Source organism: Stomoxys calcitrans, chromosome 1 (genome assembly GCF_963082655.1).
Source record: "Stomoxys calcitrans chromosome 1, idStoCalc2.1, whole genome shotgun sequence".
Taxonomy (NCBI): Eukaryota; Metazoa; Arthropoda; class Insecta; order Diptera; family Muscidae; genus Stomoxys; species Stomoxys calcitrans.
In genome coordinates, this window is record NC_081552.1 from 196,932,630 (window position 1) to 196,952,704 (window position 20,075).

General features: G+C 40.7%; 1 protein-coding gene across 1 annotated transcript in view; it reads left to right on the top strand.

Annotated features, from left to right (window-relative positions):
• The first annotated feature begins 1,473 nt into the window (after positions 1-1,473).
• Positions 1,474-20,075, top strand: part of LOC106085782 (proton-coupled amino acid transporter-like protein CG1139) — a 53,084-nt gene continuing 34,482 nt past the window's right edge. The window contains exon 1 of the mRNA XM_013250195.2: positions 1,474-1,795. Within this exon, the coding sequence (XP_013105649.1) occupies positions 1,791-1,795 (5 nt within the window). The 5' untranslated portion in view covers positions 1,474-1,790. The remainder of the gene's footprint in view (positions 1,796-20,075) is intronic.

Here is a 20,075-nt window from a genome sequence, read left to right on the forward strand (position 1 = left end):
TCCGATATATGTTTGTACGATTTTGAGAAATATTGCAATAAAGTGCTCATTTCTTAACCGTAGTTAGTACAGTTTGAACATATTTGCTCGTAATTTGATCCGGATTGTTTAGTACCATCCGCTGAGGTCCATCAAAATTGGTTCCCAATTTGATATAGCTCCCACATTGTACTTATAGGGTAGGTGTAGGGTATTATACAGTCGACATAGCCCGACTTTTTCCCTTCCTTGCTGGTTTTGTTGTCCAGAATTGGCTAAAATTTGATATGTGACGTAAATTTATGCCCTCCAACACCCAAACGAAACACCAGCACCATTTTAAAAACCAATTTCCTGATTGTAGTTCTTAAGCCCCTAGAAATTCCATATTTTGTCAGATATACCTGAAATTTGGTATATTGGGTAGACATATGACTCAAATAGCCTCAATATTTGCACATTTGGTCACACGCCCGTCAACACCCACACCAAACACCGCATAGATGTTCCATATTTTTGTAGCCAAATGTTTCTTTTTAAACCAATCAAATATTGGGTTGCCCAAAAAGTAATTGCGGATTTTTTAAAAAAAAGTAAATGCATTTTTAATAAAACTTAGAATGAACTTTAATCAAATATACTTTTTTACACTTTTTTTTCTAAAGCAAGCTAAAAGTAACAGGTGATAACTGACAGAAGAAAGAATGCAAAAAAATTTGTCAACGCCGACTATATGAAAAATCCGCAATTACTTTTTGGACAACCCAATAGATGACGCGTGTGTTTTCCTTCATAATTTGTCAAATATCCACAAGTATGTTATGAACATTATTGACACATTTACTTATTTATTAATTTAATGGCAATTATGGTGTTGTTAGGAATGTCAATATCAGCATTTAGTTTAGACAACAATGAAAACAGCTTGATTTGCGTATGCAAATGAGTGTCTCAAAAATACGAATATTTTCAAATATTTTCTAGGCTATTGCCCATTGGAATATTGCGGCATTCCCAAAGTGCTTTCAACTATAAAGACAAAGTTAAAGCCTAAACCTTCTACGACTCTCTGTAAGTTCGGGGAATTTGCAAAGACCCAAGCCAAGATAATAATTGGCTATTATGGTATTTTCAGTATTTTTTCTTTTTATCACAAACTGTTGGTGATAACATTTCTATTGTTTTTATAATTGCCCACATTTTTCTCGGACTGAGATTACAGAATGATCATAAAGTTTGAAAAAAAAAAATCACAAAAACAATCTAAAATACAAAAAATAACCAAAACCTCCACAATAAAAAGGTAAGGTATATAACATTTAAACGCGACTAACACATTTAGCCCAGTTTATAACGGCCATATTTATTTATTTATTCTATTCGACGCCCGTGCTGCTCCCCTGCCGCCCTTCGCATTTCACCTGACCCGCATTTCAGTGTGTCCACGCCGAGTGCCGTGCCATAAAAAGACTGATTAAAGTCAGCCGTATAGCATCGACAGTTTGAAATTTTTTTTAAGCATCACCACAAGCGACTCAGTATTAGCCCGAAACTGTAGCGGCACAGAACGGTTCGGTTCAAAAATACTGTTCTCGACAATCTCGAAGTCAGTGCCTTAGCGTTTTCTTTTTTTTGCAATGGAGTGAAACGGCTGCAAATATAATTTTCCTATACCGCATAAAAAAAAAGAAATTGTGTCTTATTGCGATTATTGCATTCCTAAATCAATGTCTATTGTTATGCAAATTAAGGTGTTTTGTATTTAATAGCAACAGAAATCAACAACAACAACACTAATAAAATCCAATAAAATGAAGTAAGTCCCTAGATTAAAAATGGCAAGTTTATGACATTGTAAACATGAAAATAAAGTGCGGCCAGAGAAAAAACAAAAATATTTTTTTTGTGTTGTTAGAAAATAAAGGTTAAAGTCGAAACGAATGACGCTTTAGATGTTTCTAGAAAAGTGAGGGAATGACAAGAGTCTTGTCTTGTCTCCTTTCTTGTGTATGGGACATAGTATGCTGAGGTTCCAATCATCGGGTATGCGTTCTTCTAGATGTGAAGATAAGCTGATGCATACGCCTTATCAGCATGTCGCCTCCGATCTTAAATAGTTCAGCGGGTAACCCGTCGGCTCCTGCTGTCTTGTGGTTCTTTAGTCGGGTCACTGCTACTTGGACCTCATTCTGACTAGGAGGTAAACATTCTATACCATCATCAGGGATTGGTTCTACGGTATCCTCTTCGCCGCCATTGTCGGACACTAGCAGTTGGGTAAAATGTTCTTTCCATATCCTCAGCATGTTATCTGTGTCAGTTACCAGATTTCCTTCTTTGTCTCTGCAGCAGGATGTGCCTGCACCAAAGACATCGGTTTGATGTTTAAAACTTTGGTAGAATTTCCGGACTTCATTCTGACTCCTGTATATCTCATCTAGACCTGGTGTCATAATTTTGAAATTCATTGCCCTTCGAGCCTGATCCTGAAGATCCTGATTCTGATCCTGCCAGTGACAGCAAGGCGGTAGACCTCTTCAAGTCTAGATTAGGCCACATAGTTTTGGAATGCTCACAGCCCACTCTTTGTGGCCATCTATCATTAGTTATCCTTCTGGCCTGGACCTGAAAACTTAGCTTACATGTCGCTAGAGGCACACCCACAGATTCTAGTTCCCCTGGAATGTGTAGGGTAGTTCCTAGTTTCGCAAGCTCGTCCGCTTTACAATTCCCTGGGATATCTCTGTGGCCCGGCACCCAGAACAAGTGAATTTTTAACTGCTCAGACATCTCGTTGAGAGATCTGCTACAGTTGAGGGTGGTTTTTGTGTTCAGAAATACGCTCTCCAGGGATTTAATGGCTGACTGGTTGTCTGAGAAGACATTTATGCCAATCGTCGTAATGACATTATATCTTAGCCATTCCACCACTTTCATAATTGCTAAGATCTCCGCTTGATACATACTGCAGGGGGCGGGTAACCTTCTCGATATGACCAGTTCTAGATCTTAAGAGTACACCCTAAAGCCCATCTGGTCGATTAATTTGAAACCATCCGTATAGAAGTCTATGTAACTTCTGTCACCAGGCATGTCGAAGTTCCAATCGGTTCTATCTGGAATAGTGGTACAGTAATTTTTATCAAAAAGTGGCTCAGGTAGGGTGTCATCCACACTGCCTGGAACACGAATGTCGAGTTTTACGCAGATACCTGCTATCACGGCCCAAACCTGCGAGGCCCAAGGCCCAAGGGTGAATACCATGCGTCTACCAACGCCCCCACATGTGGTAACCCACACATGAGTACCAATTTGATCCCACGTATTTGGACGTGTTCACCTCCTTGGTTAGGAGCGGAGCACTACCTAAAACTCCTTCCGATCTATGGGTCACGGCACCCGGTTGAAAACGCAACTCCACGCCGAGCTTATGCTCTACCCGCGATTTGGGTACAAACCACAGCCACCACGTTGCTCCCCACTGGGGCCTCACCATTGTCAGGCTGGAACCAAAGTTCCAGGGGCTCCTGACACCCGTGGTACCAGATTAAAGTCTCCGGTCAGACTTCGTAGCCTTAAAAGACTACTACCAGTTGAACCCCAAACAGTTCCGGACTGGTCACCTGAATGGGAGAAAATAACCCTACGCCGACCTCAGCCAACATACAAAAGTATGCATCAAACATACAGCCAGATGACACAGTGTGCGTTGCCGCCACATGATCAATGAGAAAACTCCCTTAACCTCGCGGCAGTGGTCGCGGGTAACCTTTTCAATATGACCATTCCAAATTCTTCAGAGTACACCACAAAGGCCACCCGGTCGTCTATTTAGGAACCATCGTATAGAAGTAACTTATGTAACTTCTATTACCAGGAATATCGTAGTTTCATATGCCTATTCTATCCGAAATAGTGTCACAGTACTTTCTTTTTTCAAAAAGCGACTCTTGCAGTGGTCGCAGCAATTTGTCTAGCCACGATGTGCAGAGGCATTAGGTGTAACATTAAATTCAGTGCATCAAAAGGTGTCGTTCGCAGTGTGGCTGTTATTCACAATCAAGCCATCATTTAGATCCGGCTGAGTATTGAACAGTGGGTGGACCTTTGAAGCGGCGTCCACCAGACCACAACACCATATAACACTAAAGGTCTGACAACTGCAGTACTTACCCACTACATGACACGCGGTTTAAACCCTCAACTTTTGCCAAATGCTCTCATGTTTTGATATGGCTGGAATATAGACCGATCATGGATTTTGACTTCTCGAGCCTCTAGACGACACAATAAGTGTTTTGCTACAGCTTCCAACAACTATGCCAAGTATGGTTCAAATGGGTTCATATAAACCCAACTCCCGACTATATTTCTTGAGCCTCTAGAGGGCGCAATTCTTATTCGATTTAGCTGAACTTTATCACATAGACTTCTTCTATGGTCTCCAATATCCATACCCACTACATTATACTCGGTTTAAGCCCCCAACTTTTGCCAATGCTCTCATGTTTTGATATGGCTGGAATATAAACTGATCATGGATCTTGACTTATCGAGCCTCTTGACAGCACAATTTTTATGCGTTTTGGGTGAAATTTCGTAAGAAGTGTTTAGCTACAGCTTCCAACAACTATGCCAAGTAGGGTTCAAATCGGTTCATAACCTGATGTAGCTGCCATATAAACCCAACTACTGATTATATTTCTTAAGCCTCTAGAGGGCGCCATTCTTATTCGATTTATCTGAAATTTATCACATAGACTTCTTCTAGGGTCTCCAATATCCATACCACTACATGACCCACAACATGACACTCGGTTTAAGCCCCCCAACTTTTGCCAATGCTCTCATGTTTTGATATGGCTGGAATATAAACTGATCATGGATCTTGACTTATCGAGCCTCTTGACAGCACAATTTTTATGCGTTTTGGGTGAAATTTCGTAAGAAGTGTTTAGCTACAGCTTCCAACAACTATGCCAAGTATGGTTCAAATCGGTTCATAACCTGATATAGCTGCCATATAAACCCAACTCTGGACTATATTTCTTGAGTCCCTAGAGGGCGCAATTCTTATTCGATTTAGCTTAAATTTATCACATAGACTTCTTCTATGGTCTCTAATATGCGAACCAAGTAACCTGTTATAGCTCCAATGGCATAGCAATTCAGGTCCATTATCCTTGGTTTGCCTATAGAGAGATACCAGGCAAAGAACTTGACGAACGCGATCCATGATGGAGGGTATATAACATTCGGCTCGGCCGAACTTAGCAAGCTTTTACTTGTTTGTAACTCATCGAAATATTCGTCGTCGTCGTCTCGACATTCCGAGTCGAACTAGCCATGTCCGTCCGTCTGTCGAAATCACGATAGAGGTCGAATGCGTAAAGCTAGCCGCTTGAAATTTTGCACAGATACTTAAAATTGACGTAGCTCGTAGAAATGGGCCATATCGGTTCAGATATTGATATAGCTCCCATATAAACCGATCTCCCGATTTGATTTTCGAGCGCCTGGAAGCTGCAATTTTTGTCCGATTTGGTTAAAATTTTACTTGCGGTGTGCTGTTATGACTTGCCACAACTGTGCCAAGTACTGTCTACATCGGCAAAGAACCTGATATAGCTCCCATATAAACTGATCAAAACAATTTATAACTTGATACATCTCCCATACAAACCGATAACCCGATTTGAAGTCCTAAGTCTTAACAAGACGCAACTTCTGCTCGATTTAGCTGAAACTGAGCATGTGGTGTTTTGTAACGATTTTCAATGACTGTGCCAAGTACCGTCTGGAGGTCACCGTAGCGCAGAGGTTGACATGTCCGTCTATGACGCTGAACGCCTGGGTTCGAATCCTGGCGAGACCATCAGAAAAATTTTTCAGCGGTGGTTTTCCCCTCCTAATGCTAGAAACATTTGTGAGCTACTATGCCATGTAAAACTTCTCTCCAAAGAGGTGTCGCACATTGCGGCACGCCGTTCGGACTCGGCTATAAAAAGGAGGCCCCTTATCATTGAACTTAAAAACTTAAATCGGACTGCACTCGTTGATATGTGAGAAGTTTGCCCTGTTCCTTAGTGGAATGTTCATGGGCAAAATTTGCGAAATTTGCAATTTGCCATGTACCGTCTAAATCGGTCTGTAACCTGATATAGCTCCCATATAAACCGATCTGCCGATTTGACTTCTTGAGCCCCTACAAGCCGCAATTTTTGCCCAATTTGGCTAAAATTTTGCATTAAGTGTTCTGTTATGACTTCCAACAACTGCGCTAAATATGGTCAAAATCGGTCTATAATGTGATATAGCTCCCATATTAACCGATCTCCCGATTTTATTTCCTGAGCGCCTGGAAGCTGCAATTTTTGTCCGATTTGGCTAAAATTTTGCATGTGGTTTTCCTTTATGACTTCCAAGAACTTTGCTATGTACGGTTCAAATCTGTCAAGAACTTGATGTAGCTCTCATATAAACCGATCTCCCGATTTGACTTCTTGAGCGTCTGGAAGCCTCAATTTTCTTCTGATTTAGCTGAAATTGTGCATGTGCTGTTCCCTTATGACTTACAACAACTGTGCCAAGTACGGTCCAAATCGGTCTAGAACCTGGGGTAGTTCCCATATAGACCGATCACGCGATTTGGCATCTTGAGCGCATGGAAGCCTTGATTTTCTTCTGATTTGGCTAAAATTTTGCATGTGGTTTTTTTTATGACTTTCAACAACTGTGTTAAGTACGGTCCAAATTGGTCTATAACCTGATATAGCTCCCATATAAACCGATCCCCCGATTCGACTTCTTGAGCCCCTGGAAGCCGCAATTTTTGTCCGATTTGACTGAAATTTTGCATGTGGTTTTCCTTTATGACTTCCAAGAACTTTGCCAGGTATGGTCCAAATCGGTCAAGAACCTGGGGTAGTTCCCATATAAACCGATCTCGCGATTTGGCATCTTGAGCGCATGGAAGCCTCGATTTTCTTCTGATTTGGCTAAAATTTTGCATGCGGTTTTCTTTTATGACTGTCAACAACTGTGCCAAGTACGGTCCAAAGCAGCCTATAACCTGATGTAGCTCCCATATAAACCGATCTCCCGATTTGACATCTTGAGCGTCTGGAAGCCTAAATTTTCTTCTGATATGGCTGAAATTTTGCATGGGGTGTTCTGTTATGACTTCCAACAACTGTGCCAAGTACGGTCCAAATCAGCCTATAACCTGATATAGTTCCCATATAAACCGATCTCCCGATTCGACTTCTTGAGCCCCTGGAAGCCGCAATTTTTGTCCGATTTGACTGAAATTTTGCATGTGGTTTTCCTTTATGACTTCCAAGAACTTTGCCAGGTATGGTCCAAATCGGTCAAGAACCTGGGGTAGTTCCCATATAAACCGATCTCGCGATTTGGCATCTTGAGCGCATGGAAGCCCCGATTTTCTACTGATTTGGCTAAAATTTTGCATGTGCTTTTCTTTTATGACTTTCAACAACTGTGTTAAGTACGGTCCAAATTGGTCTATAACCTGATATAGCTCCCATATAAACCGATCTCCCGATTCGACTTCTTGAGCCCCTGGAAGCCGCAATTTTTGTCCGATTTGACTGAAATTTTGCATGTGGTTTTCCTTTATGACTTCCAACAAATTTGCCAGGTACGATCCAAATAGGTCAAGAACCTGGGGTAGTTCCCATATAAAACCGATCTCCCGATTTGGCATCTTGAGCGCCTGGAAGCCTCAATTTTCTTCTGATTTGGCTAAAATTTTGCATGTGGTTTTATTTTATGACTTTCAAGAACTTTGCCAAGTACGGTCCAAAGCAGCCTATAACCTGATGTAGCTCCCATATAAACCGATCTCCCGATTTGACTTCTTGAGTTCGCAATTTTTGTCCTATTTGACTGAAATTTTGCATGGGATGTTCTGTTATGACTTCCAACAACTGTGTCAAGTACGGTCCAAATCAGCCTATAACCTGATATAGTTCCCATATAATCCGATCTTCCGATTTGAATTCCTGAGCCCCTGGAAGCCGCAATTTTTATCCGAGTTGGCTGAAATTTTGCACATAGTGTTGTGTTATGTCTTCCAACATTCTTGTTAAGTACGGTCCAAATCTGTACCTGTGGTAATTTCAGTAAATCGGGTGATAATTGCACCTTCTAGAGGCTCCAGAACTCAAATCTGAAGATCGGTTTATATGACAGCTTTATCAGGAGGTGAACCGATTTGAATCATACGAAAGACGAAATAAGTATACCCCGCTCCTATAGTGGATGGTATAACAATACTATATTGCTTTACAAATGGAAAAGGAAAGTCAGAGATGGCCACACACACGCGTTTCGTAATTTGGCTTTGGAATTCCTCATTAGTCATATTAGGTGTGAAGGCTTCATTCTACTTGTACAGAATTTATTGCGAATCGCCTCGCCAACTACTATGGGACGCGTTTCGTAATTTGGTTTATAATTACTCATCAGTCATATTAGGTGTGAAGGCTTCAAGGTCCGTACCTTGGCATGTTGTACTTGTACAGAATTTATTGCGAATCGCCTCTATGATACAAATACCACATTAACCACTCTCCACAACCCTGTCTATTGGCTGTACTTTTCCCAATGAACGTGCGCTTGTGCATTTGAATTTTTGAATCGTTCTCGCAATTTGTTGGCTTTGAAATGTTTGCGCAAGTAGTACACCATGTGATGGTGAAAGATAAAGTACATCACTCCAACCACCCTACACTAATTAACGTTTAATTGTATCATATCCAGAATCTCCATTTATGAACAGATTAAACAATTTCATAGATAGTTTCGTTTAATTTGCGATAACAGCCAGTATCGTATGAGTACTGTTATTATGATTTATAAACAACTTGGGAAAATTAGCAGCTGCAACTAGTGCTCGCAGTTTTGAGGAATGCGTTATACGTATTACCTCACATTTATGGCTATAAAGCTGATAATCAGCAGTTCGGCGAAGTTCATGTTCAACATTTGTTTTTAAAAACAGTTTTACTTGTATTGTAGAATAATTGGCTTGTTGTAATGGTTTTGAAATGGAAACTTTTATTCGCTTCGTTGTGAAGACAAGTGTAAACTTTGAGTATGTAAGCAAATAAAGTCGGGAGAAAAAAATTGGAAAAAATTCTTAATTTAAATCTAGTGAAAGTGATAATCCGAATTGAGGAAGTATCAAGATGTGGTGCTCTAGAAATTCGGTTAAGTCAGCAAATTAACTATGAATAACCAAAATAATATTCAAAGGCTAGATAAATGCGCTAAGTTCGGCCGGCTAGAATCTTGGATACCGATAACCATGGATTTTAAAACAATAAGAGTTGCATCGGACAAGAAATTGTCCGATTTGGTCTCGATCGGATTGCAGTTTGAGATAGACCAATTTTCTGAATTAACTTCTTGGTTGATCGTCGCGACATTCTGAGTCGATCTAGCCATGTCCGTCCGTCCGTCTGTCCGTCCGGGTTAAGCTACCCGCTTGAAATTTTACACAGATACTTCGTTGGGGATCCCAAATGGTCCATATCGATTCAGATATAGATATAGCTCCCATATAAACCGATCTCCCGATTGGACTTCTTGAGCCCCTGGAAGCCGTAATTAGGCTGAAATTTTGTAACAAAAACAGCGCATGCTAAATTTCAGCCAAATCGTACAAAAATTTAAGCTTGCAAGGACTCAAGAGGTCAAATCGAGAGATCTGTTTATATGGGAGCTATATAAGGTTATAGACCGATTTTGACCGTACTTGGTACAGTTGTTGGAAGTCATTACAGAACATCGCATGCAAAATTTCAGCTAAATACGACACAAATTGCAGCTTGTCATGAAGTCAAATCGGGAGAACGGTTTATATGGGAGCTATATCAGGTTATAGACCAATTTGAACCGTATTCGGCACAGTTGTTGCAAGTCATAACAGAACACTACATGCAAAATTTCAGCCAAATCAGACTAAAATTGCGGCTTGTAGGGGTTCATGAAGTCAAATCGGGAGGACGATTTATATGGCAGCTATATCAGGTTATAGACCGATTAGGACTGTACTTGACACAGCTGTTGGAAATTCTAACAGAACATCTGCAAAATTTCAGCTAAATCGGACTAAAATTGCGGCTTTCAGGGGTTCACGACATCAAATCGGGAGATCGGTTTATATGGGAGCTATATCAGGTTATAGACCGATTTGAGCCGTACTTTTCACAGTTGTTGAAAGTCATAACAGAACACTACATGCACATTTTTAGCCAAATAGGAAAAAAATTGCGGTTTCCAAGGGTTCAAGAAATCAAATCGGGAGATCGGTTTATATGGGAGCTATATCGGGTTATAAACTGATTTTGACCATACTTGACACACTTTTTGGGAGTTATAACATCACATTATGTACAAAATTTTAGCCAAATCGGATGAAAATTGAGGCTTTCAGGGGCTCAAGAAGTCAAATCGGGAGATCGGTTTATATGGGAGCTATATCAGGTTATATACCGATTTGGTACTGTTGTTGAAAGTCATAACAGCCAAATCGGACAAAAATTGCGGCTTTAAGGGCTCATGAAGTCAACTCGAGAGATCGACTTATATGGGAGCTATATCCAAAACTGAACCAATATGCCCCATGTGTGTTCCCTAAATACCTACCTCAATATAAAGTATCTGTGAAAAATTTCAAGCGGCTAGCTTTACGCTTTCGACCGCTATTGTGATTTCGACAGACGGCTAGATCGACTCAGAATATATATATTTTATGGGGTCTTAAATGAATATTTCGAGGTGTTACAAACGGAATGACTAAATTAGCATACCCCTATCCTATGGTGGTGGGTATAAAAGTCACAGTATGGTGCGGTTTATGGGCTGGTGGCATCATTGGGCTGTACTTCTTCAAAGATGATGCGACTCGTAACGTAACTGTGAATGCTGTTTTTTAAAACTTTCCTATAGCTCTTAAAAAATCACCCTTTATATGGGGTCGCCGATCAGCATTTCGAGTTGTTACAAACGAACGACTAAGTTAGTATTCCCCCCATCCTATGGTGGTGGGTATATATATGGTTAGGTATAGTGGTATAGCTATATATGGAGGCCACTAGCTCAGAGGTTAGCATGTCCGCCTATGACGCAGAACACCTGGGTTCGAATCCTGGCGTGAACATCAAAAAAGAATTTTCAGCGGTGGTTATCCACTCCTAATGCTGGCGACATTTCTGAGGTACTTTGCCATGAAAAACTTCTCTCCAAAGAGGTGTCGCACTGCGGCACGCCGTTCGGACTCGGCTATAAAAAGAAGGCCCCTTATCATTGAGCTTAAACTTGAGTCGGACTGCACTCATTGATATGTGAGAAGTTTGCTTCTGTTCCTTAGTGGAATGTTCATGGGCAAAATTTTTATTTATATAGGGTTACCCAAAAAGTAATTGTGGATTTTTTTAAAAGAAAGCAAATGCATCTTTAATAAAACTTAGAATGAACTTTAATCAAATATACTTTTTTTTACACTTTTTTTCTAAAGCAAGCTAAAAGTAACAGCTGATAACTGACAGAAGAAAGAATGCAATTACAGAGTCACAAGCTGTGAAAAAATTTGTCAACGCCGACTATATGAAAAATCCGCAATTACTTTTTGGGCAACCCAATAGTAGAGGTATATAAGTAGAGATATTGAGCTGAAACTTTGCACAGACCTTTTTTTGGTCCATACACAGAAACAAATAGAAATCAGTTTTAATCACGAAATTAATTGATCCAATTAATTTTGTAATTGAAACTGCTTCAATCACGAAAATGAGAATATCTATCATCGTTTTTATACCCACCACCGATGGATGGCGTCATTTCGTTTGCAACATATCGAAATTTCCATTTCTGACCCTATAAAGTATATATATTCTTGATCGGCGTAAAAATCTATAATGATCTAGTCATGTCTGTTGAAATCACCCTACAGTCCCTAAAAATAGAGATATTGAGCTGAAACTTTGCACAGATTCTTTTTTTTGTCCATAGGCAGGTTAAGTTCGAAGATGGGCTTTATCGGACTATAACATCATTTAGGCCCCATATAGACCGATACGCCGATTTAGGGTCTTAGGCCCATAAAACCCACATTTATTATCCGATTTTACTGAAATTTGAGACATTGAAATGTGTTAGGCACTTCAAAATCTCTCTGCAAATTGGTCCAGATTTGGATATAGCTGCTATATAGACCGATCTCTCGATTTGAGGCCTTGAGACCATAAAAGGCGCATTTATTGTCCGATTTTGCCAAAATGTACTATCCGATCTCGCCGAAATTTGGGACAATGAGTTATATTAAGCCAGTCGACATCCTTCTTCAATTCGGCCCAGATTGGTCCAGATTTGAATATAGCTGTCATATAGACCGATCTCTCGATTTAAGGTTTTGGGCCATAAAAGGCGAATTTATTGTCCGATGTCGCCGAAATTTGGGACAGTGAGTTATGTTAGTCAGTCGCCATCCTTCTTCAGTTTGGCCCAGATCGGTCCAAATTTAGATATAGCTGTCATATAGACCGATCTCTCGATTTAAGGACTTGAGACCAAACAAGGCGCATTTATTGTCCGATTTTGCCAAAATTTGGAACAGTGAGTTGTGCTAGGCCAGTCGACATTCTTCTTCAATTTTGCCCAGATCGGTTCATATTCGGATATAGCTGGGCACATAAAAGCCGCATTTATTGCCCAATGTCGCCGAAATTTGGGACGGCGAGTTAAGTTAAGTCCCTCGACATCCTTCTTCAATTTGACTTAGATCGGTCGAGATTTGGATATAGCTGCCATATAGATCGATCTCTCGATTTAAAGACTTGGGAGCATTAAAGCCGCATTTATTGTCCGATTTTGCCAAAATTTGGAACAGTGAGTTGTGTTAGGACAGTCGACATCCTTCTTCAATTTTGCCCAGATCCGATCATATTTGTATATAGCTGCCATATAGACCGATCTTTCGATTTAAGGTTTTGGGTCCATAAAACGGCGCATTTATTATTCGATGTCGCCGAAATTTGGGACAGTGTGTTATGCTAGCCCAGTCGACATACTTCTTCAATTCGGCCCAGATCGGTCCAAATTTGGATATAGCTGCCATATAAACCAATCTTTCGATTTAAGGTCTTGGACTATAAAAGGCGCATTTATTGTCCGATTTTGGCAACATTTGGAACAGTGAGTTGTGTTAGGCCAGTCGACATCCTTCTTCAATTTCGCCCAGATCGGTTCATATTTGTATATAGCTGCCATATAGACCGATCTTTCGATTTAAGGTTTTGGGTCCATAAAACGGCGCATTTATTATTCGATGTCGCCGAAATTTGGGACAGTGTGTTATGCTAGCCCAGTCGACATACTTCTTCAATTCGGCCCAGATCGGTCCAAATTTGGATATAGCTGCCATATAGACCGATTTCTCGATTTAAGGACTTGAGACCAAACAAGGCGCATTTATTGTCCGATTTTGGCAACATTTGGAACAGTGAGTTGTGTTAGGCCAGTCGACATCCTTCTTCAATTTCGCCCAGATCGGTTCATATTTGTATATAGCTGCCATATAGACCGATCTTTCGATTTAAGGTTTTGGGTCCATAAAACGGCGCATTTATTGTCCGATGTCGCCGAAATTTGGGACAGTGAGTTAGGTTATGTCCTTTGACATTCTTCTTGAATTTGGCCCAGATCGGTTCAGATTTGGATATCTGCCATATAGACCGATCTCTGGATTTAAGGTCTTGGTCCCATAAAAGGTACATTTATAATCCGATTTCGCTGAAATTAGGCTTTTCGACATCTGTGTTGTATAGGGTTCAGATCGGTCTATATTTGGATATGGCTACCAAAAAGACCAATATTTTGTTCTACAAAATTGAACACTGACTTGTACTTATTCGACCTCTTAATATCCGTGTCGAATTTGGTCCAAATCGGCCCATAATTCGATAAAGCTGCTATTGGGGTATAAATTCTGCATTTTTCAACGTATTATGACAAAAGGTGATTTACATATATACCGTTAAACCGTTTGGGGTGGGCGATGATGTATAATGAGCGTTCTGGTAGCTGAGTTGGGAACGAGCTCAGACTACCAGTGCGAGGATTGTGGCTTCGATTTCTAACAAAGATCTTGATCAGTCGAGTTCGATTTCAGCCTTAGTGTACAATATGTCATCAAATCGCTGTCTCATTATGAAAGGTCTCTTGTAGTCGACTTGGTCCCATTTCCAGTCGTTTCCTTTAAGTTAAAAAGACTTTTATTACGCTAAAAAATTATCTTATAATACAAATTGTAAGGGGTTTATTTTATTGCCACTATTATCATAAAAAGTTCATTCTCCTTATTCATAGGCAATTATCGTAAAATAGCAAGGCAGTGTTGATTGTTGAGGTAAATATGAAATTTAATTACAATCGATTAAATCATTATTGAGGTAGATAACCTGGTGCTTAACCATGTTGTCGATATGATTTGAGAATGGGATTGATTGAGGTGCTCATGTGATTATGATAACAATCACTGAGGTATGTGATCATAAAAGCGGCAGCAACCGAAGAGTCATTAATTTAACGGATAAGGTACTGGATCGCAATTATTTGTAGGATGACAAAGTAAGTTACTGGACTTTGGCTACTGGGGTGCATTAGCCTATTTACTATATCGCTTGTCCCTATAACATCCGCTTTGATAGGTAGGAGAAAAGTGCAGGATGTAAGAAATTTGAAAGCTCATAGGATTAGTATGGGGACATGAACAAGGGGTTGGAAATTTCCAAGTTAGGATGATGGTACATAAAGGTTGATTTTTTTTGAGCTATAGGAATGTTTTTCAAAAAAAAAAAAAACACACACACACATCAAATTCAGAAAAATGCCCGAAATCTTTATTTGAATCGATAGTAAGGTCCATATAATCGGGCCATGAATCGTACGGTCCATATAATTCAATGCTTGAAGATTATTTCATGCAAATGTTGACCGTGACTGCGCCTCAAATGGTCCATCCGCTTAGTCCAATTTTGGCATACTCTTTCCAACATTTCGGCCGTTATCTCACGAATAAATGCTTCAATGTAGTCTTCCAATGCGTCAATTAAAGCGGGCTTGTCTGTATGGACATGAGCTTTAACATAGCCCCACCAAAAGTTAGTCTAAAGGCGTTAAATCGCTCGATCTAGGTGGCCAAATAACCGGTCCCGAACGTGAAACAACGTGATAAGTCCATTTTTACGCGTGCTGTGTGGCATGTGGCAACGTCTTGTTAAAACCACATGTCATGCAAGTCAAGCTCTTGCAGTTTGGGCAAAAAAAAGTTGGACATCACCATTCACAGTTTCGTTACGTTACGCATCATCTTTGAAGAAGTACGGTCCAATGGTGCCACCAGCCCCTAAACCGCACCAAACTATGACATTTTCCAGATGCACTGGTAGCTCTTACAACCACATGTCATGCAAGTCAAGCTCTTGCAGTTTGGGCCAAAAAACGTTGGATATCATCTCACGGTAGCGCTCATCATTCACAGTTATGTTACGCATCATCTTTGAAGAAGTACGGTCCAATGGTGCCGCCAGCCCATAAACCGCACCAAACTATGACATTTTCCAGATGCATTGGTAGCTCTTACAATGCTTCTGGCTGATCTTCACTCCAAAATCGACAATTCTGCTTATTTACATACCCATTGAGCCAAAAACTAGCTTCGTCGCTGAACACAAGGAGCGCGCGATTAACTTTCTTAGCAGAGCACGCATTTTGATAATAAAATTCAATGATTTGCAAGCTTTGTTCGTTTGTAAGACGATTCATGTTTAAATTATAGACCAAACTGAAGATGTTTGACAGTGAAACAAGACACGAAACGTGCGTAAGCTGTTTAAACCAGCATTGCCAAAAGGATAATAGCTAGAAAAAACCCTTTACAAATTCAAGTTGTTAAAACAGAATATTGGTCTATATGGCAGCTATGTCCCAATATAGAAACCATCTGAAAAACATATGGCACGGGTGCCGAAAAGTCTAATATAGGTCACTATGCCAAATTTCAGCGATATTGGATAATAGGTGCGCTTTTAATGGGCCTAAGACCTTAAAGCGGGTGATCGGTTTAAAAAGCAGCTATATACAAACATGGAAGAGTATAACACAGCTCACTGTGCCAAATTTCAGCGAAATTGGGTTATAAACGCTGCTTTTATGGGCCCAAGGATTAAAACCGGGAGATTGGTATATACGACAGCTATATCGATATATAGACCGATCCAAACCATATTGGGCACAGAAGTCGAGAAATCCAAAATTGCTTAATTTGTCAACTTTCAGCGATATCTGATAATTCGTACGCCCTTTATGGGTCCTAGACCTAAAATCGGGTGATCGATTTAAATGGCAGCTATATCCATGTATGGAAAGATTTTGACCATATTGAACACAGGTATTGAAGACCCTAACACAGCTTGAAAATTGCAAATTATGCCCATTAACATTCCACTAAGAAGCAGGGGCAATCTTCTCACATATCAATGAGTGCAGTCCGATTCAAGTTTTAGGCTCAATGATAAGGGGTCTCCTTTTTATAGCCAAGTCCGAACGGCGTGCCGCAGAGAAGTTTTACATGGCATAGAACTTTACAAATGTTGCCAGCATTAGGAGGGGAAAACCACCGCTGAAAATTGTTTTCTGATGGCCTCGCCAGGATTCGAACCCAGGTGTTCAGTGTCATAGACGGACATGCTAACCACTGCGCTACGGTGGCCTCCTAACATAGCTTAATGTGCCAAATTTTAGCGAAATCGGGTAATAAATGCGCCTTTTATGTGCTCAAGACCTTAAATCGGCAGATCGGTTTATGTGGCCGTTATATCCACATATAGCCCGATCTTGACCATACTAAGTATGAATGTCAAGAAGACTAACGCACTACATTGGGCCAAATTTCAGCGAAATTGGATAATAAATGTGGCTTTAAAGGGTCTAAGACCCTAAATCAGAAGATCCGTCTATATGGGGGCTATATCAAGATGAGTCTCCTGCGCCCTGGTCGCCGTGGTCCTCATCGCTCCGCCTATTCGAAGACAACATATTGTCTGAACTTGTCCTATGGTCCTAACGTTGCACTTTCTCTCCATAGCGGTCCACCAAACTACAGAGGCGTAAGTTAGTATTGGTCTAATCACTCTTCTGTAGAGCCAGTGGACTATCCTCGGATTTAGGCCCCATTTCGAGACTATGGCCCGCCTACATAGTGCCCAATATCTGTGAGCCTTCTCAGTACGCTCCTGTATGTGACTCTTCCAATGCAGTTTCCTGTCCAAGATCACACCTAAGTATTTGACCTTGTCAGATATCGAAATCGTCTTATTGAGGAAACGTGGTGCTTTAAATTGGCCCCACCTTCGTCTTCCACGTGAACAGGCATATTTCAGTATTCTCTGAGTTAACATGGATACCTCTTGCTCTAACCCAGCCATATGCCATATGCAAGATCCTTTCGGTCCTTCTGCAAAGCGGGTTTGGATCCATACCCCTTAGGAGTGGCGTGCCTTGTGCCACTTTCTCCCTCATACTTATGTCATTGGCACACAATTTAATCACCTGTTCCTTAGCATATGGTTTCTCCAGTCTCTGGTCAAAGGATTGGATCAGTATGACGGTCCGCATATTGTTAAAATCCCCCTCGATGTCAATGCATACCGACAATGTGTACGTCTTGGTGTCGAAGGATTCTTCTATTTTATGCACAACTTCGTGTAGGGCAGTCTCCACTGACCGTCCCTTGACATAGGCATGCTGTTTGTATTTGAGCAGTTTGCTTGATCTCCTACTCTTTATCATGGTATCCACAATGCGTTCCATGGTTTTGAGTAGAAAGGACATAAGGCTTATAAGCCTGTTAGCCTTTGGTGTCGCATAACTTGCCTTGCCGGGCTTGGGTATAAACACCACCTTTGCCTTCTGCCAGGTTTTCGGAGTATATGCAAGTCCTAGGCACGATGTGAAAATAGTGGCCAGACAGTCTGCCTCTTTTTGTATTAACGCCGAAAATATTCCATCAGGTTCGGATGACTTAAATGGTTTGAAGCTCCTTAAGGCTTCCTTTACCATAAATTCTGTAATGATAAGCCTTCGATCAATCATCTCCGTGAGTCCCATCGTATAATGTGGAAAATGCATTTTCATCAAAAGCCTCAACATGTCCTCCGTTGTCTCTGCTCTCATTCCCACGTCGTCTGCTAAAGTTTTAGTTTGGACATGGGTTTTTTAGAGAAACTTTTTCGTCTAGGCGGCTTCATTAACGCTATCAACCTGTTCGCCGAAAAGCTTCCAGAAGGCACTTTTTGCCGCTCTGGTAATCTCATTGTATTCTTTGAGCCGTATGTAATACGCATCCCAATATACTTCCGCTTTTTTACGACGTGCTCTGTTATAAATTCTGCGGACCTCTTTCCCAATGTTGCGAATCTCCCCGGTCATCCAGGGTTTTTCTTGGGCTGATTTCCTTTCTTGGAGAGGACAAATATCTTGGAAAGACTCCACTAGTGAGGTCGTAATCCTGTTGACATTTTCATCAATCTCGTCTATGCTTGGACATTCTAAATTATGTTGCGCAAAGCTCCTTCTGAGTCGTCTTCCGAGTTCGGGCCAGTTGGTTTTTAACTGATTCTAAACTTATTGCTACATTAGGTTTAGAATAGCAGCTATATCTAAATCTGAACCGATCTGGGCCAAATAGAAGAAGCATGTCGAGGGCCTAACACAACTATCTGCCCAAAATTTCAGCAAAATCGGATAATAAATGTGGCTTTTATGGGCCTAAGACCCTAAATCGGCGGATCGGTCCATATGGAGGCTTATATCAAGATATAGTCCGATTTACTCCATCATCGAACTTAACCTACCAATGGACAAATAAAAAATCTGTGCAATCTGCGGGCCAAATGAAAGAAAGATGTCGAAGGCGCTAACACAACTCACTGCCCCAAATTTCGGCGAAATCGGACAATAAATGCACCATTTTTGGACCCAAAACCTTATATCGAGAGATCGGTCTATATGGCAGCTATATCCAAATCTGGACCGATCTGGGCCTAACACAACTATCTGCCCAAACTTTCAGCAAAATCGGATAATAAATGTAGCTTTTATGGGCCTAAGACCCTAAATCGGTGGATCGGTATATGTGAGGGCTTATATCAAGATATATAGTATATAGTCCATCTTTCAACTTAACCTACCTATGGACAAATAAAAAATCTATGCAATCTGCGGGCCAAATTGAAGAAGTATGTCGAAGGCGCTAACACAACTCAATGCCCTAAATTTCGGCGAAATTGGGCAATAAAAGCACCATTTATGGACCCAAAACCTTATATCGAGAGATCGGTTTATATGGCAGCTATATCCAAATCTGGACCGAATTGAGCCAAATAGACGAAGGACGTCGATGGGCCTAACACAACTCACTATCCCAAATATCGACGACATCGGACAACAAATGCTGTTTTTGTGGGCCCAAAACCTCAAACCGAGAGATCGATCTATATGGCAGCTACATCCAAATCTGATCCGATCTGGACCAAATTGAAAATGGATGTCGAGTAGCCTAACGCAGCTCACTGTCCCAGCAGAATCGGTTAATAAATGTGGCTTGTATGGGCCTACGACCCTAAACCGGCGGATCGGTCTATATGGGGACTTATATCAAGATATAGTCCGATATAGCCCATCTTCGAACTTAACCAGCTTATGGACAAAAAAAAGAAGCTGTGTAAAGTTTCAGCTCAATATCTCAATTTTTAAAGACTGTAGTGTGATTTCAACAGACAGACGGACGGACATGGCTAGATCGTCTTAGACAATTACGCTGATCAAGAATATATATACTCTATAGGGTCGGAAACGGATATTTCGATGTGTTGCAAACGGAATAACAAAATGAATAAACTTTAAATAAACTGTGCACTAGAGTTTGACAGAATGTTTTGTTCAACATAACTGTTGTTGGTTTATAAATATTTGTTGTTGATCTAATAACATCTGTGTGTTGATTCACT